We start from the raw sequence: 26507 nt of genomic DNA, 5'->3' as shown, positions 1-26507 counted from the left end.
TGGAACTCACTATGTAGACCAGGCTAGCCTTGAACTCACAGAGATCTGCCTGCCTCTGCCTCCCAAGTGCTGGGACTAAAAGCACATGCCACCATGCCTGGCTCCTCTTAGTAATTTAAAAAAATGTTTTATTATTTTTACTTTATTTTTAAATTTTATTTATTATTTTTATTTTATGTGTATGGGTGTATTGCCTGCATGTAGGTAAGTGCACCCATGTTGTGCAATGCCCAAGGAGGACAGAAGAGGCTGTCGGATTCCCTGGGACTGGAGTTACGGATAGTTGTTAGCTGCCATGTGGGTGCTGGGATTCAAACCCGGCTCTTCTGCAAGAACAATCAGTGTTCTTAATCACTGAGCCATCTCTCCAGCCCCCCTCTTAGTAATTTTCTATCTTCTGACCCTCTTATGCCTCTACCATCTTTGCTGCATTTGGCCTTGAGAACAGTTCACCTCCCCTACTGCTGTAGCCATGTGATCTCTACTGCAATAATATTGAGTAAAATCTTCCTGTTTTAACAAGTGTCAGAATAATTTTCCCTCAACACTAGCAACCATGACCCTTGATTATATCTACTCCCCTTGAGCAGATGTGGAAAGAGTCCATGGGACAGCAGGAGGGGAAGAACTGGAGCTTCTGGGACAGAGTCAAAGACTGAAGAGCCTGAAAATAAGCCACGATGTCATGACTATCTTCCATTTATTCCACTTAGTAGAAAAGATGCCAGATAGAGTAGCGAAGCCTCAGAAAACCTCATTATTCCTAGTTTCATCAAGAGCTGGGGTTAGTGGCTCAAGCCAGTCATCCTAGCACCTGGGAGGCTGAGACAGGAGGACTCTGAGATCAAGGTTAGCCTGGGCTACAAAGAGAGCTCATGTCTCATAAAAATAAAAGGGACTGGAGAGATGGCTCAGCAGTTAAAAACACTGGCTGCTCTTCCAGAGGACCTGGGTTCGATTCCCAGCACCCACACTGTGGCTAACAACCATCTGTAACTCCAGTTCCCAGGGAATCTGAGCCCCTCTTCTGACCTCCTCTAGCGTTGCATGACATGGTTGTACTCCTATACATGCAGACAATATACTTGTCCAATAAAATAAAAATAATAAAATATTTTAAAAATAAAAAAAGAAAACAAACTTCATCAATCTTTGTCATTCAGATCTGAAGGAAACAATTTATTCAGAATAACACCTCCTTCCTATACCATTTACCACACATATTTCTATTTTCTTAATGTAATTCTAAAAATTAGGCCTTAAATCTGTAAGAGGCCATAAATTTTGGCTTATGGTTGCTTGCTAAGCTTCACATTTTTTTTTTTTTTTAAATTGCTCTAAAGGTAGCTTTATCCCAAGTTTACAATCGGGTCTCTCCTATCAGTATAAATTCCATACAGCACTGTGGGATCTTTCCACTTATTCAAAAAACACTATTTAGATGCCAAAAGATGAGCAATATGGCACCCTGGGTACAAACGTTTCCAGCCTGTGAAGCAAGTTCCTGCCGTGTAGATGGAGAGGTTCAGGCTTCATCACTGGAAAGGAATGGAGGAGGCCTTGGCTGGGGCCCGCCTCGTCAGAGCTGGAAGGGTGCTGGAGAACCACATTAGCATTTTTGAGGATATGAGTCTGCCTCAGGCTCCTTATAAATACAACTTGACTCAGTCAGTGTGTGACTGACACCCTTGAGACATGAGGTGGTTACTGTTCTTTGGGGCCCTTGTTGGGTCAGGCACCTGTAGCCGAGAAAAATTCTTTGGGTAAGTTCCTTTTGAAATTATTATTGTTGTTGTTGTTGTTGTTATTTAGTTATATCAGCAATTTAGAAGCCAAATGGAATTGCAAAGGAATGGGTGATTATACTTTAGGTAGTAGGGCTTGAAGGAGGGCCTGGGCTTTTATCTCCTCTTTGTCCCTGTGTCATCCAGAGCAAGCTACTTCTCTGAGACTTGATTTCTTCTGGGACATCGGAGCTAGTGGTCTTCACAGACCCTCCCCAGCTCCCTTGTCTCCTGCTAATTCTGATTCTTTTTCTTCTTTCTAAGGTCAGTCTCAGACATTTCCTACATTGTTAATTACGAAGAATGGCCAGAAATGCTTTGTTAATTTCTGCCATGCTTAAAGGGAAAAGCTGGGTCCCCGGCTTCTGGGACAGATACTCCCTGTCAGTGGTGATACCTGTGCACAGCTGGTGCTTTCTCATGGGTTTCTGAACAAGGAGGTTCAATAGGTCTTGCCTAGCTCCAGCTATGAAAATTGATCCTCAGGGACACATACTGGGACTCTGTGAGTGTGTGTGTACGTCTTCAACATGCTCCATACAGAAGGCTTTGAGGTTGGTGAAGGCCAGGAATTGTGGGAGGTAAGGGGAGATGAAAGGGATGCTCTGGTACCCTGCTAGAAGACTGTATTATAATAACTCATTACTGCATAATGCTTTGCCATTTGCAAAGAGCTTTCATGTACATTATCTTTTGGATCATGCAGCAACTCTGTCAGGCAAGGGTGTTATTTTCTTCAATTTAAACATGAAAAAAAAAACCAACCAACAAAAAAAAACAGCCATAAAAAGGTTAAGGAACCTGCCCAAAGCTACTTAGCTGGTAAGCAGGGAAGCTGGAACTCAGAATGCAAAGCACATACCCTTTTTCTATAACACAAGTCAGTCAAATAGAATCCTCTATCTCACTAGTCTATTTGTATCTGCTAGTTTATTCTCTATTATACTATCTGGTCAAAGGAACTTGGGGATTGTTTATTGAAGCAATTACTCATATAAGATTGAGTAATTTTTGTGGTGATGACTCTGTTCATACCTGTGCCTCCTCTGACAAATAACTCAGAGGGGTTAGGCATAGCAGGTGGCCAGGGAGGACGATTTTTCTACAGACAGCTCAGCAGTAGGTGAGTCATAACTACACTTGCTGCTGTGTGGGCTGACGCATGGAGCTGTCATGCTCCCACTGCAGCTATTCATGTGGCTGAAAATCTCTATTTCGCAGGATATAGACCTTTCTCATGATACAGTGGGCACTGGGCTGAGACAGTGGGACTGGGTCCCAGAGTGTTCACTGCAGGAGTTTTGCACAGAAAAGGCTGCATGCCTGAGCTGATCATAAATGGTTTTAACTGATAGTGGCATGCCATCTCCAAGTCTGCTCTTACTTCACAGTAGGGATCCACAGTAGGAGAATCTTTGCCAGGACCCACTGGCATGTCCTGGTCACCCAATTCAGTGCACGTGTAGTGTACAGGGAAGCTGGCCTGTGAGCATCTGAATGCTCGAGAAGCCAGGCTGGAGATTGGCTAGTCTGTCCTCCATCTCCTGTCCTTGTCCAGTCTCTCTTGTTCTGCTGCTATTTTCTGTCCTCATCTTCAGGCATCTTAAGGATGAGACAATGGCAAGGATATGAGGAGGTGTTGGGCAGGCAGAAAACAGGAAGCAGTCACAGGACGCATAATATCAGTTCCGTGGTAGCTAGCAATAATCAGAGTTTTGTGAAGCCATCTCTTGATACCATTCGTCACAGTGCAAAGCCTGGGTAGGGATGCAGGTGAGAGAGGTGCCAAGAACTGACCACTTAGCTGCTTGCTTGGTAATCAGGAGAAGGATAGAAGCTTAGTCATTAAAACAATTACTGATTGTCCTGAATATGGGACGGGTGTGAGAGTGAGTGAGCAGCTTTTACCAATCATGATGCTAAAGGCAGTTTGATGTACTGGGAATTGAAGGCCAGAAGAGCTGCTAAAATAACCACATAGAATAGGAGGGATGGACAACTACCTGCAAATTCCAACATATCCCCTCTCCCAAGCTAATCTCTTATCTCCAGAAAGAGTTCAAGTTTAAGGTCTTTGAATGCATTTCCGGCTGGTACAGATAGGGTGTGCTCAACCATTGTCATGTCCTAAACAGACTGCTGTTTGTATGATACCCCTCTGCTTTCAGAAATCGATGGGCTGATGTTCATAAGAATAATGTTAGAGCTTACCATTGCCAATTTTTAGTGCCACTGTACTCAACTCTGGTTAGGGAAAGCTTCTTGAGTGACATGAACTTGTCTTGAAGACTAGGTGGGAGACTTCCTGGCACTTAAGGAAAGGACCGGGATTGCAAGCAGAGAGAACAGCAGGTTTGAGGCGTACAAAGGCAAAAGTACATGGTGAATGTGGGATTTCAGCAGGGCTGGAACTCAGACAGCATGCAGGGGGTGGAGGAGGGTATACGGTAGTGTTCTATTCTGCACCAGCTTCTGTTTAGCCTCCTCAATACTCCAGATGTTTGTTTCTTGGACTTGTGTAGCTTGGTTCATTAGAGCAAGACGGTATGGGTTGTGGACTTAATCCTCTTCAGGACCAGTAAAGTCACTGTGTTCCATTGTTGTGGTTTGAGCATGGAAGTTCTGCTGTGAAGTCACCATTTTGGAAAAAGTAACATGTACCCACCATGCGTGGGTGAATGCATAATATAATTTTCATACTCCAAAGAGACTTTCATATGACCTTCTTTTTCTTTTTCTTTTCCATCCTCCCCTTCTTTGTGTTGCTCTAGCCAGCACTGGTTTTTTTTTTTTTTTTTGATTTTATGTGTGTGTGTGTGTGTCTTGGCTGCATGTAGGTAAGTGCACCTGTGTCGTGCAATGCCTGCGGAGGTCAGAGAGGCTGTCAGATCCTCTGGGACTGGAATTACGGACAGTTGTTAGCTGCTATGTGAGTGCTTGGATTTGAACCTAGGTCTTCTGGAAGAACAACCAGTGTTCTTAACCATTGAGCCATCTCTCCAGCCCACCAGTTCTATTTTACAAAGATCTAACTTAGTCATTCAAGTTGCTGATGCATAGGATCTTTCTTCCACACTTATTTTAATTTTTTTAAATTTATTTTTACCATTCTTGTAAAAAAATATTTGTTCTTATTATTTTTAGTTATTTGTCTCTGTGTGGGTATGCACATGTGAGCGCAGGTGCCCACAGAGGCCAGAGGCATCAATACCCAGGAACTGGAGTTGCAGGCAGTTATGAGCCATTCAACTTGGGTGTTGGGAACTGAACTTGGATCCTTTGCAAGAGCAGCAAGTGCTCTTAGCTACCGAGTCATCTCTCCATCCCCTAAAAGGCTCTCTTTTAAGACACTCCTTTCTCTGTAGTGTTGGGGATGGGTGGTGGCAAAGCATGAGTTTAATAGATGGGTCTTTGTCCTCAGAGGTCAGATTAACTCTCCATCTTCCCAGGGCTGTAGTCCAACTCTTTGTGAGCCCAATGGGTTTTCTATCAGTCCATTTTTTATAACAAAATACTTGACATTGGGTACATTTGTTACTTTTCCTGTTGCCATAATAAAATGCACAGACAAAAGCAACCTAAGGGAGAAAGGACTTATTTTGGCTCACAGTTTGAGGGTATAGTCCATCATGGTGGGAGTCAAGGTGGCAGGAGCCTGAAGCAGCTGGCCACATGACATCCACAGTCAGGAAGAAGGGAGAGATTAACATTCATGCTCAACTAGCTTCCTTCTTTTTATTCAGTCCAGGCCTCAAGCCCAGGTTGGTTGTCCATGTGTTCCTGTGTGTGGGGCCATCCACTGGAGGGTGGATGACCTACAAGGGGCCACATGCTTAAGGAAAACTGACTCCCCTTTCACCTGAAGCCATCAACTGTCCAGAACTCATCCGTTAAGGGTAGAGGCTTGTAAACACCTCCACTTTCCATGCTAGAATGTTGACTGTCTTGATCTTGTATGGGTCTTGTGCAGGCAACCACAACTGCTATGAGCTCATGAGTCCAGTTGTCCTCCTGTCATGTCTAGAAGACCCTGTTTTGCACCTGTCCTCCCTGGCCTCTGTCTCATAATCCTTCAGCCCCCCTCTGTTTCCATGGTCCCTGCAGGCTCACTCTTTTTAATCTACTTTCAAGGAAGTAACACGATAAAACTAGCATCAACCCCCTTCTAAGGCCCACCTGGCTCTGCCTCTGTAAGCTCCTAGTACCTTCCAACATTGCCATCCTGGAGAACCAAATTTCTAGTACAAAACTGGCATCACAAACAAACCATATCTGAACCATAACAGGTTCATATGACACCTGCCAAGCCAAGGCTGGTCCAAGGAGCTTGGCAGCTTTCATGGGATACAGTTAGCTGCTCACTTCCAGGACCATGGGGGAATAGCTAGGGTAGAAGAAAACCAGCTTTGGGCAGTCCAGATGTTTGTTTTTTGGACCTGTGTAGCTTGGCTCATTAGAGCAAGATGGTATGGGTTGTGGACTTAATCCTCTTCAGGACCAATAAAATCACCGTGTTCCATTGTTGTGGCTTGAGCATGGAAGTTCTGCTGTGAAGTCACCATTTTGGAAAAAGTAACATGTACCCACCATGCGTGGGTGAATGCATAATTTTCATACTCCAGAGACTTTCATATGACCTTCTTTTTCTTTTCCTTTTCCAGTCCAGCCACTCAAAGTGAGAGGAGCACTGTAATAAGCCTTATTTCTTTCGGCCTGGCCTAAATCTCTGGGGATGCCTGCCCCCCCCCCCCGGGCCCCCGAACTTTCTAGAACCAAATAAAACTCCGGAAGTCCACCCAAACTGAACCAGTTTTCTGGTGAGAAGCTTCCACGTGAGGCCTCACATTTAGCTCCCTGTGACAGAGCCATTTACTCTGTCAACAGGTCCTTCAGCTCACAGCCCTCTCCACAGCTCTTCCTGCATTCACTCCTGTCAAAGGGATGACGCATGTGACAGAGTGGAGAGCAGATTCATTTGGACCGTCACCTAGCAACGCCTAATGGCTCCCTTGGCTCTCTGAGCGAGCTGAGAGCTCAAAGGCGGTTTTTCAGGCTCGGAACTTCTTCCACCCACACAGGACTTTGGGGGCCTCTTCCCCTGCCAACACTGCAGAAGCAGAATGATGTATATAGAACAATTACAGGACAGACTACAAAAGGGGGGCTGCCACTGGCTTCTTCATAAGGCCCTGTGGGCTGCCATGAATCCCTCACACCCTGGTCTATGTTCAGTTCCATTGTAAAGCACATGCACAGGGCTCTGTGTCTGGAAGGGACCATTTGCTGTCTCAGTCTTTCGTCTCTAAGAGGCCAGCAGTTGGCCTTCCCCGGTTGCAGGGTCTGTTCCCAAAAGTTCCTGGCTCTTCCCAGGCTTCCAGCCCCTGCCTTTGACAGTGAAGAAGTGCTTCTTCGTGTCTTCAGTCAGTCTGATGTGTAACTCAGGGCCCTTCCTTTCTGCAAAAATGTATGTTTTTCATTATAAAGTAATATGGCCACATTACAGAAAACAGATACCAGAGGAAAAAAAGTAAGTCATCTATAATCCCACGACCTGAGCTTGAGCACTGTCAGCATTTGGTGTACTTCCGTTGTCTGTTTTCCCTCCAATGCATCTGCTTTCTCCACACTTGGAATCATGGCATACATACAATTTTGTGTCCTGATCTTTCAATTAATATTTCCCTTAAAGTTGTACCATAAGCACTTTTGCATACTTGCCACATAACCTTATTTTTAATGGCTATACATTATAACCAAAGACTAGACCATTTCCTTTCTTCAGCCCAGTTCTGTCTGGGATAGTGGTTTGGGGTTTATTTGCCAGCTGAAAGCTCACCATTATCTTCTGCTCCCTATCTCTTTCTCCAGGGACCAAGTGTTTAGGATTAATGTCAGAAATGGAGACGAGATCAGAAAACTGACTCAGTTAGTGAATTCAGACAACTTTAAGGTACGTGGTAGTTCATCATCCTCTAGAATATTCTGAATTTGGAGAGGGAAAGGCTCTTGTACTGACAGAGCTATTGTTTTTATTTTGGAACGTTTTCTTTTCATAATACTGTATTAGTCAATGTGCCATTCTCACAAATGACACAGGTGCAGGGGAGGAGAAAGGCTGTAGAACTCTATGCAGTTCTGTTAGAATGGAGGCTTGGGCTGTGGGCTCCTTCTAGTTGCCCTTGGGTTGCTGTGTCTTGGATTTTGCCAGGTATTGCTTCCTGGGCAGGTCTGACCTGATATGCTTATGAAATGTTTGGCCTTGGGAAGAATTCAGTCTCACGGGGATCCCTCTGGCTTTTGGCAATAATTCTAGAAGAATGAGCTCTTTGTGTGTTTTACCTGAACTGTCCTTTAACCTGATTGTATTTCTGTTCCTTTCAGCTCAATGTCTGGAAATCTCCTTCCACTTTGGATCAGCCTGTAGATATTCTGGTCCCTTCTGTCAGTCTGCTGCCAATCAAATCCTTTTTGAAGTCCCAGGGCTTAGACTATTCAGTGACCATTGAAGACCTACAGGTAGGTAGGCCGTGGACTCTGACTGGTTTTGAATAGGACTAAGTCACTAATCCAGACTGGACCTGAGAGATTCTCAAGATCTGATGTCATCCTTTTCATCTCACAGGAGAAAAACTTGAGGCAGATGGAAGTAAAGTGTAGCAACTTGTTAGGGGGGACCGTGTAGTATATGGACAGGGGGCTACACAGATCTCATCAAAATCTTGACTTTCCTCATTTTAGTCTGAGTTTTTGGATAACCTTTTTTACCTTGAGAACTTCTATTTTATCATTACTAAAATGGTAATAGTGATTCTCACTTCAACTCTTTATCGAGACAATTCTCTTATCTATCTAACAGTATCTGTTATATCATATATGATCCAGTATTTGAAGTTAGAAAGCAAGAGTGGGGTGGGAGCAGTTATAGGAAGCACCTTTTAAGAAAGGGGGACAGTCACCAATAGCTCCCAGCAGAGGGAATATCATGGTCCAGCCCCACAACCTGTATTGAACAGCAGGACAGTGTCTGGCTCATAATCTCTCCTTCACCGAGGTGAGTTATAGACTAATTGGTGATTTGGCCCAGGAGTTTCCTGATGGTGTGAGCAGCTGTGAGCTTATTAATCATCCTCACACGTCACAGACATCTGCCAAGAACCTTCAAAGTATGAGTGCTTATAAGAATTTCTTTGTTTCTGAATGGTTTCCCAAGCTGTGTATTTCAGAGGCACTGGATACCAGATGCAAGTTGATGTCTAGAGATTTCACACTGTAGTATAACCGAACAGCACATATGTGGCTTCCAGGGTATAAGTGGGTCTGAATGGGTGATGTAAACTGGATACTAAGAAGTAAAGTTTTATAGATATATAGAAAAAAATCTGGTCTTCCCCTTTTTTATGAAAGGCATGATTTTTAAAAAATTGTATAACACTGATTGTGATGATCAGCACACACAACTATAGCTTTTCTCCTAGGCATGAACACAGCAGTGTTTTTAATGTACTGAAACATTTCAATAAAACCAAGAATGTTGATCATAAAGATCTCAGGCAGAAATAAACAGAGATAATTCCATTGCCCTACCCCATAAGTTAATTTAAACCCCTTATAAATTAATGGCATTAGAATGTGATATAGTTAAGATGAAAGAGATTTTAGAAGTAGGCAGCATGAACTTACACTTCCTTGAATTTTAATCTTTGGTTTGAATAATTTAAGTTACTTTCCCCCTTTGACCTTGGACATTTGTGCTAAGGGTGCCGCCATCTTGGCTGGCCCATTTTCCAAGATGAACCTACCATCTCCAGGAGATCACTTCACCATGTTGATGTGTCTCTTCTTTAGGTGCTTTTAGATATGGAAGATGAAGAAATGCAGCACAATGAGGGTCAAGAGCGGAGTGGTACTAGCTTCAACTATGGATCTTACCATTCCCTGGAAGCTGTGAGTGTTTCAGAGCAGGCCAACTTCTGTTTCTTGAATTTTGTAACCACTTTCTTTACTTCCAACTTCAGCACAGTACCCCTCCACTGAGGGGCTAAAATGTGTACACTTTAGTCCTTTCCAGTTGGTTGTTTAACTCCTGCTAGCATGTAAGAGCCTGTGAAACATAAACTGCAGTTTCCCCTGTAGACATCCTTCGTTTCTTAAGCAACCTCTTAAAGAAAGCCAAGAAATTATCGCAAGCATTCCCAGTCCTTGTTAATTCAACCTTCTCCTCCATCATAATCCCTAGCCCAGAATTAAATGCCACTTATTCCAGGCAAGTAGACAAGTGGTTATTTCCAAGGTTAACCAAATATTTCCACTCATTTATCATGACTCCGTATAATGTATATTTGTTCCCTGATGCATTTTGGTGCTGTGTTTAGTTAAAAACCACTTTATATAGATGACTGACTTTCAAGGTAAGCCAAATTTTCAAATGAAAAACTTGGAGCAGAATTTCATATGATATTAGAACTTGAGAAATCAAAACAGATTGCAGAATGGAATGGCATCGTGAACAATACAGGTCTTTTATGTCCCTAGCATCTCTTTCATTAGTCTAAGGACTCGGCCAGCTTGGGCACATCCCCACAAATCTAAATTGCTATTCTCCTTCTTTTCTATCTTAATGCATATTGTTCTTTATGTGCAAGCATGGTGTTCCTGGGCAAATTTTCCTGAGGTATATACTTCAAGTTGTTTTTCTTTTAGATGAGAGATTAGTTCAAAGGTTGGTCAACTATTTCAGCTTCTTTCCCATGATTGTCAGTAGCTTTGTTTATTGTGTACACTTACTTCCAACCACACTGCCCCTTGATCTTTCTTGTGACCAATGACATACATCTGCAAAGCAGCTGGATAAAGTTAGGCGTTCAGTTCAGTCTCAGGCCATGGACGAAAGCAGAGCTCAGGGCCCACACAGAGATCAAACCCTCATTAACGTGGGGCCCTCTAGAGCTGAGCTAACCAATTGCAAATGTCACCCAGGGACCCAGAGTGGCCATCTGTGCTTACCTGCAGACTGCCATATTTTCTTAACCGCTTGCCTCAGCTCTCTCTGGCCTTGGGTGTTCCTTGTAGGCTGACCTCTAGCTAACTTTTGCTCCCTGGAGGCTTGTTGCTGTGCCATTTCCCTCCTGACTGGCTCATTTTGGGCTCTTCCTAAAACTAGCTCTAAACAGCTTATCTCCTATGGTCACTTAGGCTTTTCTAGGTCTCCAGTGGGAATTCCATGTTTGTCTCTGCAAGGACTTCTAGTTTCAGGTCCTTTGTGTGAGCTGTGGTAGTGGCTAACAGTGTGAATTTGTACCTCACATCTGGATACAACTTGGTGCTTTCAAAAAAACTTCCTATGCATGCATGTATGTGTGTATGTATGTATGTATGTATGTATGTATGTGTATGTATGTGTAAATGAGCTCTGCTATGCCTGTTTTTGGGTCCTGGGGAATTGAACTCAAGTCCTCATGCTTGCATTTCAAGCACTTTACAGATTGAGTCATCTCCTCAGTTTCCAAGACCTTTTAAAAGCCAAATTATTCTCTTTCTTCCATGCTGGATCCTAAACCCTCTGTTCCTCTTCATGGATGACTGTAAACCCTTACAACTAGGGCTTCCTCTCCTGCCCTCCATTCTAGTAGTTAATTTCCCCTTCATTTCTGGTATCTACAGTTTTCTAGGTTGGAGTGTTTGAACTGACTGTGAGCCACTTGCCGTGCACTTTAAATGGCTTGCCTATGTATTTGGGAAGTGGCTCTTGCTTCTGCTCGCTGTGCTGAGCTGACTGCCAGTCTGCAATAGGTCCTTGGAGCACATTGATTGCACGTTTTCCTCTGCTATATAGCTCTTTTCTTCTTTTCTTTTCTTTTCTTTTCTTTTCTTTTCCCTCCCCTCCTCTCCCCTTCCCCTTCCCCCTCCCCTTTTCCCTCCTTCCCTCCCTCCCTTCCTTCTTTCTTTTTCTTTTGTGGTGTTGAGGATAGAACCCAGGGCCTTGAACATGTTGGGCAAATGCTCTACCACTGTGCTATATCTCCAGCTCTCCCCAGGACTAAACAAATTTGTTTATTTCCTTCTTTTGGCCTGCAAATAATTTTTGAAACTAAAAAGGATAAATGCTTATTTGCTTGTTTGATTTTTGGGGGACAGGGTCTTGCTATGCATCTCTGGCTAGCCTCAAACTTGCAGTTCTCTGCCTCTGCCTCCCAGGTCCTGGGATTGTACACATGTGCCACCATACCCAGCTGATCAACTATTTAATAAAACTTTTTTTCCCTGAAAGCAATCAAGTATATTCTTAACCACTATTTACAACTTTTGATTACTTTCTGTCATAAAACCTTTAGAGAAATCATCTCCAAAGTTAGGTAGGCAACATGGCTCACTAGGATGGTAGAAGACATTTATAACTTTTATTGTATTTATTTATTCATTTTTATGTGTGTTTACATGCTTATGTGTGTACACATATACTTGCATGAGTGAGAGGGAGTGTATAGAGGTCAGAGGTCAATGTCAAATGGTTCCTCTCTCACTCTCCACCTTTAAATTTTTTTTGAGACAGGGACTCTGACTGATCCTGGGCTGAGTGATTGGCTAGGCTAGTTGGCCAGTGAGCCCCAGGGATCCTCCTGGCTCCACTCTTCCATCCCTAGAGTTACAGTTGCACACTGCCACACACAGCTTTTTATGTGGGTGCTGGGCCTCTGAACTCAAGTCCTCATGCTTACATGGAAAGCACTTTAGCCACTGAACCATCTCCCCAGCCCCCCGTTTGCATTTTCTTATTTTATAATATATGCAATCTGTTTGTATAGATATACATATGTAATTATATATATTATACATGTAAATTGTGCATACTTTGCTTTTTTATTGGTGGAAGATAATTTGGAGAGTCCTACTACCTAGGGCCTTGCTAAGCAGGGCTATTCTGATGGTCCCGTCCAGGATCACACTTTGGAGAAATATCTGTTTAAGTCTCTCATTTTACTTGATTAGTCTATAATTTTATGGACAAATGAAATGTTATTCTCTAGAAAACTGCAGAAAATGGCTCTTCAGGCATCTCCTTGTAATAAACAGCCCGTGTGGATAATATAATCAACCTTAAGGTTTGGGGCCCAGAAGAAATTTGAGACTTACAAGATAAAGTTCACAGATACCCACCCAGAACTGACCTGGCTTTCAAAATATCATTGAGTTGGGCATAGTTTGTTTCCTATGACCTGGAAGGGTAAGATAGGAAGACTGCATGTTCAAAACTTATGTGGGCTATTATAAGTTCTAGCTCAGCCTCAGCTTCACTGGGAAACCCTATTTTAAAAAAATTAATAATTTTTTAACCCTTGGGTTCACTTTTTCACATTTCAGATTTATCATGAAATGGACAGCATTGCCACAGATTTTCCTGACCTGGCAAGCAGAGTGAAGATCGGACAGACATTTGAAAAGCGGCCCATGTATGTTCTGAAGGTGAGGCCCAAGATTCCTCTAAGGGTCTGACTTCTAAGACACAGCCCTTTATCTACTATGAGTGACAGCTGCTAGACCTCCTGGCTTCAAGGGGAGCTTGAAGCTGGGCATCACCTTTGTTCCAGCAGACATTTTGACTGAATCGAATCCTTGCTTTTGCCTCACATGGGGCAATTAGAAAGAGCACGTCCTGTTCCATGCTCTGACTGAAATTCTCAGAGGGCCACGCTCTTGCCTTCCACCTAGCAAGATAAGTGAGGACGGGCCTACAAACTCCATTTTGCTTTTTGGGCTACTTAACCAGAAAAGAACCTAGGAAGCCAATTTTGGGGTAGATGCAGTTTTAAACCCAGTCTCGGATCCTTGGCTGCATGGAGCCTTATTTCCAGATATTTCTAACAGATTCAGGTCTGTACTGGCACAGAAGGTAGAGAACTATGACAATGACATAAATTACATAAGTAATCCAGCTGAATAGACAGAATGGAATTTGGGCATGAAATTCATGGAACAATTGGTTGTGCTAAGAATTCGCCAAACCCTTAGCTTCATAGGAGCCCCGAAGAAGCCAGGTTTATAGTAAATTACCAGCGGGAGGGGAGACATACCACTGAGCTGGTTCCTTTAAAAATGATTACATTTAGATTATTTGCCCATCTGATAGAGACCCTGCCTTCATTAGCACCAAGCTCTGACCCAAGAGACCCCAATGCTATGGTAAAGGCAGGAGACAGAATTCATTACTGCCATTTACAAAGGGCTATAGTGAAGCCCTCTTCTTCGTGATTTAAAACCGAATTCATTTATTGCATCAGCAAAACAGCCTGGTTCATGCACCCTTGTGTTGCTCTCTGTTGGGAAACCATTTGAGATCTTTCAAGAGACATACTATTATTTCTAATCACACTAGCATTCTGATCCACAATACCAATTGTTTCTCTTTCCCATTTACTCCCAAAGCTGGAGATGTTTGGGCTGCCCAGAGCTGCAGCCAACCAATTAAGCTCCCTGGTCACGGATAAGCCTGATAAATAGATGGTGCCCTCAGGAACATTTGGTCTCTGAATTATCTTAAATGAATTAAATGAATAGGAGAGAGCTGGGGAGAGGAGAGGTGAGTCGAGATGCAGGCTGACAGGTCATTTTCTGGCCTCTTTTCCCTTCTGCAGTTCAGCACAGGAGGAGGCAAGCAGCGGCCGGCCATTTGGCTGAATGCAGGCATCCATTCCCGTGAGTGGATCTCACAGGCCACCGCCATCTGGACAGCAAGGAAGGTCATGTCACCTGGAATTAGCCAAGGATTCTGGTGGGCCTGGGGTGGGGGGCCAGGGAATGAGGTTGGGAAGGTGCCTTGCACAGATCTGGTAGGCTGGGACCTTTTCAGATGGGAGAAGGAAATGGTCAAGGCCCCTTGGTCAATGCACTGTGGCTAAGTGACAAAGGGAAGGAGAGCATTTCAAAGGTGGGCCTGAGACACCAGTTCACAGAGGACCCTGCAAAAGGATCAGAGCTATACTCAGCATCAGACTCAGATGAACTTTGCCTTCATCCCCTTCTAAGCCCTGAAGACCTTCAGGATTCTCATACTACCCCAAGATCCTTCAAGAAATTCTGTGTTAAGCCAGCATTGGGAGGGAAAGGTGGTCCATATAGAATTCCTTTCCTGGGAGGGTGAACAAAGTGAGTACCTCCCACTTAACTTCTTGCAGTTAAAGTTGTTATACAGTTCTGTTTGAGGGACTCAGAGGGCTTCTCAGAAACCATGGGGCTTCAGGGAGGCTTAAGAGACTGGAGGTCAGCCTTAGCCAGATGTGGTGGCACATGTCTTTAATCCCAGCACTCGGGAGGCAGAGGCAGGTGGATCTCTGTGAGTTCAAGGCCAGCCTGGTCTACATAGTGAGTTCCAGGACAGCTAGGGCTACAGGGAGACCCTGTCTAAAAAAAACCAAAAAAATTAAAAAGAGACTGGAGACCATTGTGAGATCATCCATTCTAGGGGAGTGCTGGGTGTCTGAGGAAGACATATGGGGAGACCTACGAACCTGGCCTGCCGCGATGTAGCTGACAAGCATGTTGTCTCTGCTTAGATTGTAGCTGATTATCAGAAGGATCCAGCTGTCACCTCCATCTTGGAGAAAGTGGATATTTTCTTGCTGCCTGTGGCCAATCCTGATGGATATGTGTACACACATACCCAAGTGAGTGACTCCCAAATGGTTTGGGCTTGGATTGGACTTGCCTCTTGAAATTTTGATTTTCTAGTGCCCTTGGAGACAGCTCCCACCAGCGTGCAGGTTAGGAGCTTCCTTGGATGTTATTTTCTGGTCATTTTTCTGAGCTGAGACTAACAAGGGGGGAAATTTTTTTTTTTAATTAAATTTTTTTTTTCCTGGAGAGAATTGTCTAAGGAACACTCTTTTGTAGGTCTTGAACAATTTTCAACATTTTACCAATCTTTTATTCATCTTTTTTTTTTCCTACACATTTTTTCCTGACATATTTTAAAGCATACATCATGTTAGTTCACTCACAACTACCTTAGTGTGCACCTTTAGCTGCTGGTAATAATAATAATAAAAACCCAAACCCACTATGCCACTGTCACCTTTGAAATATTAATGGAAGTTTTTAAATATCATCTAACACCCCCGATTATTTTAAAACTGTCTCCCAGGAGTCAATTTGTTGAAGTCAGGATCCAATAAGGTCTGTGCGCTGCATCTGGTTGCTGTGTCTCTACAGTCTATTAGGCAGCACCACCAAACACAGTCTTTTAAAATGTCAGTCATTTGTTGGAAAAACTAAGTAATTTCCTGTACAGTGTCTCACGTTCTGCATTTGGCTGATGGCTTCTTTGTTGTAGCATTTAATTTGTTCCCTTAGTCTCCTAGTTGAGAGTTTGACTGAATTCAGCAGAATATTTTAGAATACAATAGGCACTGTGCACCACTGTGGCATTGGTGATCAGCAGTGGCCACTGGTCCCACTTCTACCTAAGCCAATAGTTATTCAATGGATTCAAATGAGACCAGCTTGGTTCTTGTGTATAAAGTCCTCATCAGGGCATTTTCGGGGAGCCCCTGTCTTATAGCCAGAAGTACACACTGTTTTCTCTCTGAGACTTGAGAGCAGACTGCCCAGGCATGAGGACTGGCGCCAAGATGTGCCCCCAGGCAGGGCCACACACAGCTCAGCTCATCTATCGTGATCTTAGCCCCCCAGAGAAACCCTTCATTCCTTCTGTGTCCTGACATACCCTTGCGTGGCTTTTTCAGAACCGATTATGGAGGAAGACACGGTCTCGGAACCCAGGAAGCCGCTGCATTGGTACTGATCCAAATAGAAACTGGAATGCAAGTTTTGCAGGTAGGTGGGGGGGATATGGTTTCTTATCCTACCATCACTGGATGTATCTGTCCACCTGTGCCTGGAGCCTGGTCAGGGAGCCAGTTTCCATTCTAGTTTTATTTTTCTATTCATTGAGAGACTCAGGGCATTCTCTAGGTCCTCTGTGTCTGTATTCTGTCTGTTTTGTTTTTAAGTTTTATTGCTGTGACTTTGAAAGGGAATGATTTAATAATCCCTGTCCCCCTGAGACAACAGTGGGACAGGCCATCTTTGTATTGTGATTATAACTATGTTAATTTAAATCATTGATATATTTATTTGTATATTATGGTGAGGCCTTGTGAATTCTAGGCAAGTGCTCCATTGACCTATACTCCTAGCCCTTACTAATATTTTAAAAACCTCTCACATCTAAGATGCGTGAATCCAAGGTCCTTCCTTAGTTTGGCCATTCCAATTATGGTTGGGCAAGTTGAAGGTGGACAGAAGGGCTTCTGGTAGCAACTCAAAGGAGACCAGTTATCACTGTTACCCTAACAGTTATGGTCCTGTTGTGACGATTACATTCCAGCTGTTAGCCTCCCCTTTGTAAGTAGGAGCCTCAGCAGCTTGCAGTCATAGAAGAAGAATGAGAATTAGGTAACCTGGGTTCTGAGTTTTGGCTATGTAAAAGCTATCCCCACAAAAGAGGCAACCATTGCCCATATAATTCTTCTTACCCATGGAGTGGATTTTGTTCTTGAAGCTCAGAGACAATCTCAAGATTGCGTGGCTGACAAAAATTAGGATCCAAACTCACCTTTATTTTATTTTATTTTATTTTATTAATTTATTGGTCTTTTGAGACAGGGTCTCCCTGTAGCTCCAGCTGGCCTGGAACCTGCTATGCAGACCAGGCTGGCCTCAGTCTCACAGAGATCTGCCTGCCTCTGCCTCCCAAGTGCTGGGACTAAAGGCGTGTGCTACCACACCTGGCTACCTTCCAGTTTTAAATTCACATAGTTCTTTTCCACTATTCCAAAGATACATATACATACACACACATATGTATATATATATATGCATATGGCATATCACATATATGTGTATATGTATGTATAGTTTTTAAATGAGCTTAGGGCTAGGCTGGTATTTCCTCATCAGCCATATTAAAATCATGTGCAACAAGGCTGGGGTGGTTGCTTACCCCTACAATTCCATGCATCCAAAAGACTGAAACGGGGATTATTTTGAGTTCAAGGCTAGTGTGGGCTACATGGTGTATAACAGGCCTGCTTTGGGCTACAGTGTGAAATCCTGTCTCAAAACAAAACAAAACAAACACAAAACATAAAAACAAAACAAAATAATTAAATTCAGCTTTACTTAATTTTTTTGTAATCTGAAAATGAGCCACACCTCCAGCACTCTGATATTTTATTTTTAATGAATTCCTTTTAATTATATAGAAATATCATAAAACACATTGGGAAAATAATGGCTGTAGGGAAGTAACTGATTGGAATGTAGGACCTGAGGGCATTGATGTTAATCCAATCACGTGTGCATGCTCACAAACACACACACACACGTGCGTGACACATAACACATATGTACCTTATTGTGAAGTAATGCAGAAAGCAATCTATCTAAATACCTGCTAAATAATCAAGAGATTTTTAGCCACAACAATAGATTATTTTTGGCAGCAGTTGGTCATTAAGACCTGAACCAAGAGAATAAGCTGACACCAGAATAAATGGAGTCATTTTCATTATTTATTGGTATTCATATTAATTATCTAGCATACTTATTAATTACAACTCATTCTCAAGTGTGATATTAATTATTTATGACAACTGCTATTAGCACAATACGAGGTCAACTCTATCCATTTAAAGAAGTTCCAATAATTTTTCTTCTCATCTGTAGCACACTCAACACCTCCCACCTCCTTCTCTAACCTCCTCCTCAGAATCTGCACCCATCATGGGTAGGTTCTTGGGGGCATCTGACAGCAACCTGTCCATCACTCCAGTTGTCCTTGGGGTTGAGTGTCTTCATTTCTGTCTTCTTGGTCTGTGGGTTACTGTTGCTGACTGATTGTCCTCAACAGGAGAGGGAACCAGTCACAACCCTTGCTCTGAAGTATACCATGGCCCCTACCCCAATTCTGAAGTGGAGGTGAAATCAGTGGTGGATTTTATTCAAAATCATGGGAATTTCAAATGCTTCATTGACCTGCACAGTTACTCACAGCTGCTGATGTACCCCTATGGGTACACGGTCAAGAAGGCCCCAGATGCTGAGGAACTGGTGAGTAGCTGCCTGGTCCTGGCCTGCTTGATCTTGGCACTGCCATGGTGGCTGATCTACAGCTTTAGAGGGCAAGTCCAGGATCCTGAGTGGGTACCATGAAGGGCTCTGAGAAGCAGCTCCCTGACCTTTTGGTTGTGCCACCAGACCTATGGACAAAAAGAAGACAATCCCTCTTATTTCTCTGTCAACTGTGAGTTCCAAGACTCCTTCCTGCTTTCTCACTTGACTTTCTGACTAGAACATGTCACCAGCTCACTGCTTGCTAAGGACTGTGGTTGGGGAGGTGTCTTTGCTCTAGTTAAAGAAGAAACGAAGGAGGGCATAGGTCTTAGCTTAGAGGTGCTCAGTGTCACATTCCATGACTCACCCCCAGAATGGTGAAAACTTGTGGGGACAGCACTGGTATCTGCAGGGTAGCTGCAGGCCTGTGCCTCTGTGCTGGTCTACTTGGGCACACCCCTGTTACCAGGCCACAGCCAGCCCAGGAGTCTGTGGGTTGAAGAAGCCCCTCCCAGACTCATGGCTAGGTGTGGAACAGATTCTGGCTCTCTCCATTCGAGGGTTTCCTTTTGAACACACTTGGCCTTTCATCATGTTCCTGAACATGACATTCCCCTCCCTCAGGATATCTCAGTCATCTATCTTAACTAGAAGCCTAACAGGTTGGCAAGCAGCTCACCAGATCTTTGGAAAGCTTGCACGCAGCTCTTCTAGTAAGAGTGTAACACCCATGCCTTCACAGTGCTCACTGATCTCTCTTCACCTCCATCCTCTCTTACTCTGCCAACTCCCTTCCAGGATGACGTGGCAAGGAGGGCAGCTGAAGCCCTGGCTTCCCGCTCAGGCACTAAGTACCGAGTAGGACCGACCTGCACCACCGTCTGTGAGTACCCCTGTGTGTGAGTTATTTAGAAAGTGCCTTGGGAGGAAACTTGGAATGGAATGGGAGGAGAACTGCAAGTGTGAGTTCCTGTGTTGTCCGATTGTTTTTGTGGTTAGTAATAGACCAAATTTATGTTAGGCCTGTGTGACAATGGCTGCTGTAGACAGTCATCTTCATCAGTGTCACTACTGCTGTCATGCTATTTATCATGTGCTGCTGATGAGTTAGGTCCTGTCAGCAGGGTAGACTGTGCATTCCTCATTTGCATTAAGTATCCTGATGTGGTTTATAAAAATGTATATCAAGCCCAGTCTCCATTTTGTATGTGTGTGTTTAGTGTATGTGTGTGAGTGCACATGTGGAAGCCAGAGGTCAGTGCTGGATGTCTTACCTCTATGGTTCTCCATTCTATGTTTTGAGACAGGGTCTCTCACTCAACCCAGAGATAGTCTGATTGACCAGACTGGCTGGCCAGCAAGCTCCAGGGATCTGCCTGTCTCTGCTTCCTTATCCCTGGGGTTACAGACCTGTGTCACCACGCCCAGCTTTGACTTGCGGATGCTAGGGTTTTCATACTTGTATGGTGGCACTTCATTAACTGAGTCATCTCCTCAGCTCTCTATTTTCCATTTTCAAAAGAAACCCACCACCTTTGTGAGATCCTTTATGTGCCTGTCAGAAGTGAACAAGGGCTAGGGATTCCTCCTAACCACAATCAATGCCAAGCAAAACAACAAAACAAAACCACCAAACCCCAAAACCTGGATTTGGTTTTGAGGCTTTTTGCCTACAGCCTCATTCTGAGGACACACCTTTGTTTTAGTTTCACCTGAGCATTTTACTGGATTCCTGTTGATGTTGATATTTACTGGTTCTCTTATTTTGGGACTTTGTCTTCAAATGGGAGAAAATACCATACTCCACAACTCCAGTTAGATGGGAGACATGAACACGAGAGCACAATGCTGCTCCCTTGTACAGGAGTGCCCCTCTACAGGGCCTTCTCTGTAGCCACTGTCCGGCCCTCTCAGCCTGCAAACTTGCTGAGATTCCTTTCCTCCTTAGCACTGGAACACATGCTCTCCTGATTCATGGTCCTGGCTTTCCCTTCAGACCTCTTTAGGGAAGATGCTGTTTTGCCCCTGGGCCTCCTCTGCTGTTAGATCTTAGCACCCTCGTTTCCTTATCTCCGCACCCATGCCACAGAACTGCATAGAGCAGTTAGCATGATGCTGGTGTTTATGTTGCTAATTGCAGCAACAACCCATTAATTATTCATGGTTTATTGCCATTAGTGTTGTAAACTCTTCAGAAGACACATCCATCCGGAGACTTTCTCCACCCTCTGCTTAATCAGCCTGAAGTGAACCAGGGACCAAAGAAAGCTAATGGAGTCTCACTAGGAGCCCTGTGAGGAGGTCCTCCCAAAGATCTTTGTGGGTCACCAGGGTTCCTGCTTTTGGGTCAAACGTCAGTTTAAATAATAGCCTTGTCCTCCCACATCAAACGCATTCTTTGCCCCAGCTTGAGTTGAGCCAAATCAAAGGGTACTCACCAGATGCCTCTTTCAGAAGCAAAGGAAGGCTCTCCTGATGGTGACTCAGAGCCATAAAACCTCCTGTCTCTTTCTAGAATCCATCTTCTGTATTCTTCCTACTTTCCTTGCTTTCTAAAAAAGCGATTTTTAAAAATTAGCATTCTTAGCTGGGCGTGATGGTGCACGCCTGTAGTCTCAGCACTTGGGAGGCAGAGGCAGGCAGATCTCTGTAAGTTCAAGGCCAGCCTGGTCTACATAGTGAGTTCCAGGACAGCTGGGGCTACAGGGAGACCCTGTTTCAAAAAGACCAAAAAACAAAACAACAACAACAACAAAAAATTAGCATTCTTTCTAACCCCAAGGGCTCTGGCATGCCTTCCAGTCCATGGTTAACATTTGTTCTTTTAAGTGCTAGACCTTTTTCTTTGATTAACCATTTTAGATGAAGTTGTTCTAAAATGGACTTTGCAGTAGTTCTAAAATGGACTTCACACTTTCTTGCCTTCTTAAACAGAGCATAAGGAAGAGATTTCAGCCTCTTCTCCCACTTTTCACAATTGAGAAGTTTTCTGAAGATCAGTTACTACATTCTGAGGACCTCTATGCTATTGTGGACTGTAAGGTCTTTCTGTGAAATAGCCCCACCCTGTTTTGCTGTTTTAATTCTTGTGTCTGCTTTTTATGTTTTAAATGAATGATTTCTAAAGTTAATGTACAGAATAGTGGGCTTTATGATAGTGTTTTCATCATGCATATGGTTAGACCTTGCTCACATCTGTCCCCCACCCCATTTCCTCCCACTGATCTGTGTCTGCTTTTTTTTGAGTTTTCTGTCTTCTTCCTTCCGTCAGACTGTCATGGCCACATATTTGGCTCTCAGGTCAACCCCCTCTAGCAACTCATCCCCCACTCCAGTTCACTGATTCTGATTTACTAAGGCTTTCTGATCTACTAAGTTCTTTGGGCTCATCTGACTCAGATAAATCACGAGCCTTAAGGATGTTTGTGACAACATTATTTATCACTGCAGAAATCTGGTAAGCATCTAAAATTCCCATTAGGAAAAGGCTAGATAAAAACACTTTCAGTGCATTCATACAGGGAAACACTAAGCTGCCCCTGAATGAATGAGGTGGATCAATATGTGCTGATGGGAAATAATCTTCAAGTGTTAATTGAAAAATACAGTGTGCTGAACGGTGATAATAGTATGCTCCCATCTTGTTTTTCAAAGATGCATTGGGGGATGGCTCCATTGGTAAAGGGCTTGATGTACAAGATGAGGACCTAAGTTTGATCCCCGAAACTCACATGAAAAAGCCAGGCATGGTGTCATCTACTTGTAATCTAGCACTGAAGAAATGGAGACAGCCTGACTGCCAAGTTCAAGTAGTGAGAGACTGTGCCTCAAAACCCAAGGCGAATAGCACCTGAGAAACAGTATCTGAGGTTGACCCGTGGCCTCTACTTGCCTGTGCACACAAATGTCCTGCACACATGAACATGTACATTCATACACAAAAGTAGGTACACATTGATCAAGGAATTCAATAAAGTGAAGTTCATGAACTTGATCACTTTGACTTCTAAGCAGAGCTTTTTTGCTTCCTTCTAGAATCTTAAGTGTGTTCTGAAATGCTTGAGTTTGTCATATAAAGAATGTCGGGTGTCATTGTTTTTTGCTGAAGCATTTCCTCAGGGTAGAAAGACTATGGGAATCACACAAAGATTTCAGAGAGGACAGCAAAACCCGCTCTCTTCCCTTGGGACCATGTAATCGCAGAGGAAACTGTGTCTTGAGAACAGCTGTACATGTCTTCATGAGGAACAGCTCTCAGGAATAAGGGGAAGGAAGAGGACCCAGGTTTTCATTTGTCAGAGGTGTTGGTAGACCAGATGGACCTGAAGTAGACGGGGCTCTTTTTTAATCATTAGGTGGACATAGATTTCAATTCCAGCTCTGCAACTTCCCATCTGCATTTCCTTAGCTGTATTACCCCTTCTGAGCCTGGATTTTCTCATCTGTAAACCAAGGACCGTAATAATACCTATCACTGGGCTTTTAGAGACGATGATATGAATATAAAGTTTTTGATATGACTGGCTCATGGCGGACACTGAAAAATTAATACCTGCTGTTGATGCAGTTTTATTATTGAAGATCATCTACATTTTGCAGTTTGGACAAATTTTTGTTTTAGTAGAGTTTGACTGAGAAGAAGCAGAAAAATAGACCTCTTATCTCTTTCAAGCCTTCTGGCAAAGGGAAGTCCCAAGGAGGAATGTGTTTCCTTTTGTGTGTCAGTGATCTCTTGCTTGTTAAAAAAAAACAAAACAAAATGCAACTAAAACCTTAAGCTAAGCATGATAAGCTTTTATTTTCTTACACTGTTTCTGTGGGTCAGGAATTCAAGGGGCATGGGGTCCTACAGAAGGTCACAGTTAAGATGAATTCCAGGGCTGTGGTCTAGCAGACTTGTCAGGGCTGGACAGTCTGCTTGTAGGGTGGCTCGTGCCTGTGCCTGATGAATTAGCGCTGATTACTGGCAGGAGGTTGTAGTTCTTCACTAAGTCTATTGATTGGACTTCCTCAGTGTCCATATGTCATGGCAGCTGGTTTTCCCCAGAGCAAGTGACCCAAGAATAAGCAAGAACCATGCTGGTTCTCATGATATCTTTCTGCAATAGCCTGTTAGGTCTGAGGGTGAGGCCAGCCTTATCCTGTGTAAGAGAGGATGACACAAGGCCACAACTTCAAGGAAAGAGGGGTCGCTGGGACTAAAAGGGGGATGTCTACCTCACTTTGTCTCCAAAAAGACAGGTTTGAGTGACCTGCAGGATTACAGTGAGTTAGTGACAAGGTGGGAATAAGGGTTTTTGTAGTTGTTGTTATGTGTGTGTGTGTGTGTGTGTGTGTGTGTGTGTGTGTGTGTGTGTGTGTGAACTTGCGTATATGCATATTCACATGTGTGTGAGTACATGTATATATGTGCATGCACATGGAGGCATCAGTGTCCCTTTTGATTATTCTCCTCTCACTTGAACCCAGAGCATGCCGATTCACCTGGTCTAGCCAGTTTGCTCCATGGATCACCTGACTCTGCCTCCCAAGGTTTACAGGGCATCATCATGTTCAACTAGCATTTATGTGGGTTCTGGGGATCTGAACTCCACCCTCATTCATGCATGGCAAGCCCTTTACCCACTGAACCATCCCTCCAGATCCAGGAATGAGGATTTAATATCTCTTAGTTTGAGACTAGCATAGCCCTTCATGGTACAGGATGACCTGAGATCTATAGATGGAGTAGATATGCCTTTGGGCATATATATCTTGGACCTGATGACTTTCAGAAATAATCTGACTTCCTAAGGAACTCCATTTAGGCAGAGGTCTAGTCCTGTCTCATGGAGGTCTGAAGGGAACTAGGTTTTTCTTCTGACTTACAGATCCAGCTAGTGGGAGCAGCATCGACTGGGCGTATGACAACGGCATCAAGTATTCATTCACATTTGAGTTGAGAGACACTGGGCACTATGGCTTCCTCCTGCCAGCCAGCCAGATCATCCCCACTGCGGAGGAGACCTGGCTAGGGCTGAAGACCATCATGGAGCATGTACGGGACAACCTCTACTAGTCAAAAAGGCCATTATTAAAGGAGCTCACTCCTTCATGTGTGGGTCCGATCCCTCTGGGTGGACAGAGAACATTGCCAGCTCCTCTTCAGTACAGCTCCCTGGAGATCACGCATCCTGGTGGTGACCCATGAGAGCACTCCTGTCAGTACCATGTTTGTTCCTGCTGTTTTGCTGAGCCCTTGGTGTGCCTTTCCATCCCCTCAGCTGGTTAGGCAGGCTACATTCAAGGTCATTACCTCACTTTTAGAACATCTCTGATGGTTTTCTGGTCTCTTTCATATCTAGCCAAGTTAGGGATCTGGCTCTGGTGGGGACCCATGGCAAGTGCTATAGGAGACAAAGCTTATCTTTAGTTGAACTTCCTTTAATTTTTCTGTTTCTGAATTTTTTTTTTTTTTTTAAAGACAGGGTTTTACTATGTTGCCCATGTTAGCTTGAAACTCCTGGGGTCAAACAGTCCTCCTGCCTCAGTTTCTCAAGTGGCTGGGCACCATCATATCCAGCTCAGAAACACTTTTCTTTGAGGAACAAATCCCACAGGACCATCAGCATAGGCCTTTCCACTCTTCTTCTTTTTTTTTTTTGCCTTTTTGAGACAGGGTCTCCCTGTAGCCCCAGCTGGCCTGGAACTCATTATGTAGACTAGGCTGGCCTTGAACTCACAAAGCGCGGCCTGCCTCTGCCTCCCAAGCGCTGGGACTAAAGACGTGCGCCACCACTCCAGGCACCACTCCTCTTTTTATTTGCTCTCTTCCCATCAGGAGACTCAGAGTGTCCTGATGATTCCCCTTCTTGTCACTTTCTTCCCTTTGCTATTCAGTGTCACTGAGATCCACAAAGGGGTCACCAGCACTGTAGGCCCTGCTCACAGGGATCATGGATGAAATGGGAGCTAGATTGCAAGATCACTCAATTAGCCCCATCTGTCCTGTCCGGCTCAGCTCTACTCTGCCTTTTGAACTGACTTCAAAGATCTTGCCCTCACCCCACAGGTCCTAAATCATCCCTCTGGCCTGGATAATCTCAGGGTCTCAGCACATTCCAGCTCTGGCTCTAGTGTATATCTTGTGCTTCCTCTTCCTGTTTTTAAAGTTGTTTTCTATTTTGCATCTTGGGCCAGGGGACCTATGTGGAACACGACTTCATCAGTCAGACATACCTCTTTTTCTTGTCTCAGCATATACCATCTGTCCTTTTTTTTTTTTTTTCGTGTTTTTGTTTTCTGTTTTTTCTTTTCATTTTTTCTTTTTTTCAATCATGTCTGTAAATCTTAACCTTCTGCCTAGGATTTGTGCAGCATCTGGTGTGTCCTCATAATCCAATAAATATTCAGTATGAGTCTCATGATCATCCTTTATTTTTCGCTTTCACCTGAATGGAACCGAGCCACAGTCTTGAATATGCAGCTCTTTATAATGTCAAAAGTAAATTTTAATCCCTGTCCCTATCATATGATTTGTACCAAGGCCTTTTTCATCAGGCTGAGGGGCCTCTAGGGCAATGTTACCTTGGTGATTTCACTCTGGTCTGGGTTTAGATCCTCGCTTTTCAGCCCAGA

General features: G+C 43.8%; 1 protein-coding gene across 2 annotated transcripts; it reads left to right on the top strand.

Moving 5' to 3' along the window:
• The first annotated feature begins 1665 nt into the window (after positions 1–1665).
• On the top strand, positions 1666–26286 carry Cpa4 (carboxypeptidase A4). Of its 2 annotated transcripts, none has more exons than XM_008846340.3 (11): positions 1666–1763; positions 7653–7734; positions 8166–8300; positions 9630–9728; positions 13143–13244; positions 14414–14518; positions 15332–15442; positions 16520–16610; positions 18688–18887; positions 19689–19773; positions 24761–26286. In XM_008846340.3, the coding sequence occupies exons 1-11, from the start codon at positions 1696–1698 to the stop codon at positions 24946–24948; spliced, it is 1266 nt and encodes a 421-aa protein (XP_008844562.1). In that variant the 5' UTR covers positions 1666–1695; the 3' UTR covers positions 24949–26286. The 2 variants fall into 2 exon arrangements, with proteins under 2 accessions (XP_008844562.1, XP_029425886.1); XM_029570026.1 differs by lacking the exon at positions 24761–26286 and adding an exon at positions 21825–21845.
• Positions 26287–26507: the final 221 nt, after the last annotated feature.

This window comes from Nannospalax galili, unplaced genomic scaffold (assembly GCF_000622305.1).
Source record: "Nannospalax galili isolate Female #2095 unplaced genomic scaffold, S.galili_v1.0 scaffold660, whole genome shotgun sequence".
NCBI classification, from domain to species: Eukaryota; Metazoa; Chordata; class Mammalia; order Rodentia; family Spalacidae; genus Nannospalax; species Nannospalax galili.
This window is presented reverse-complemented; position numbering and strand designations above follow the sequence as displayed.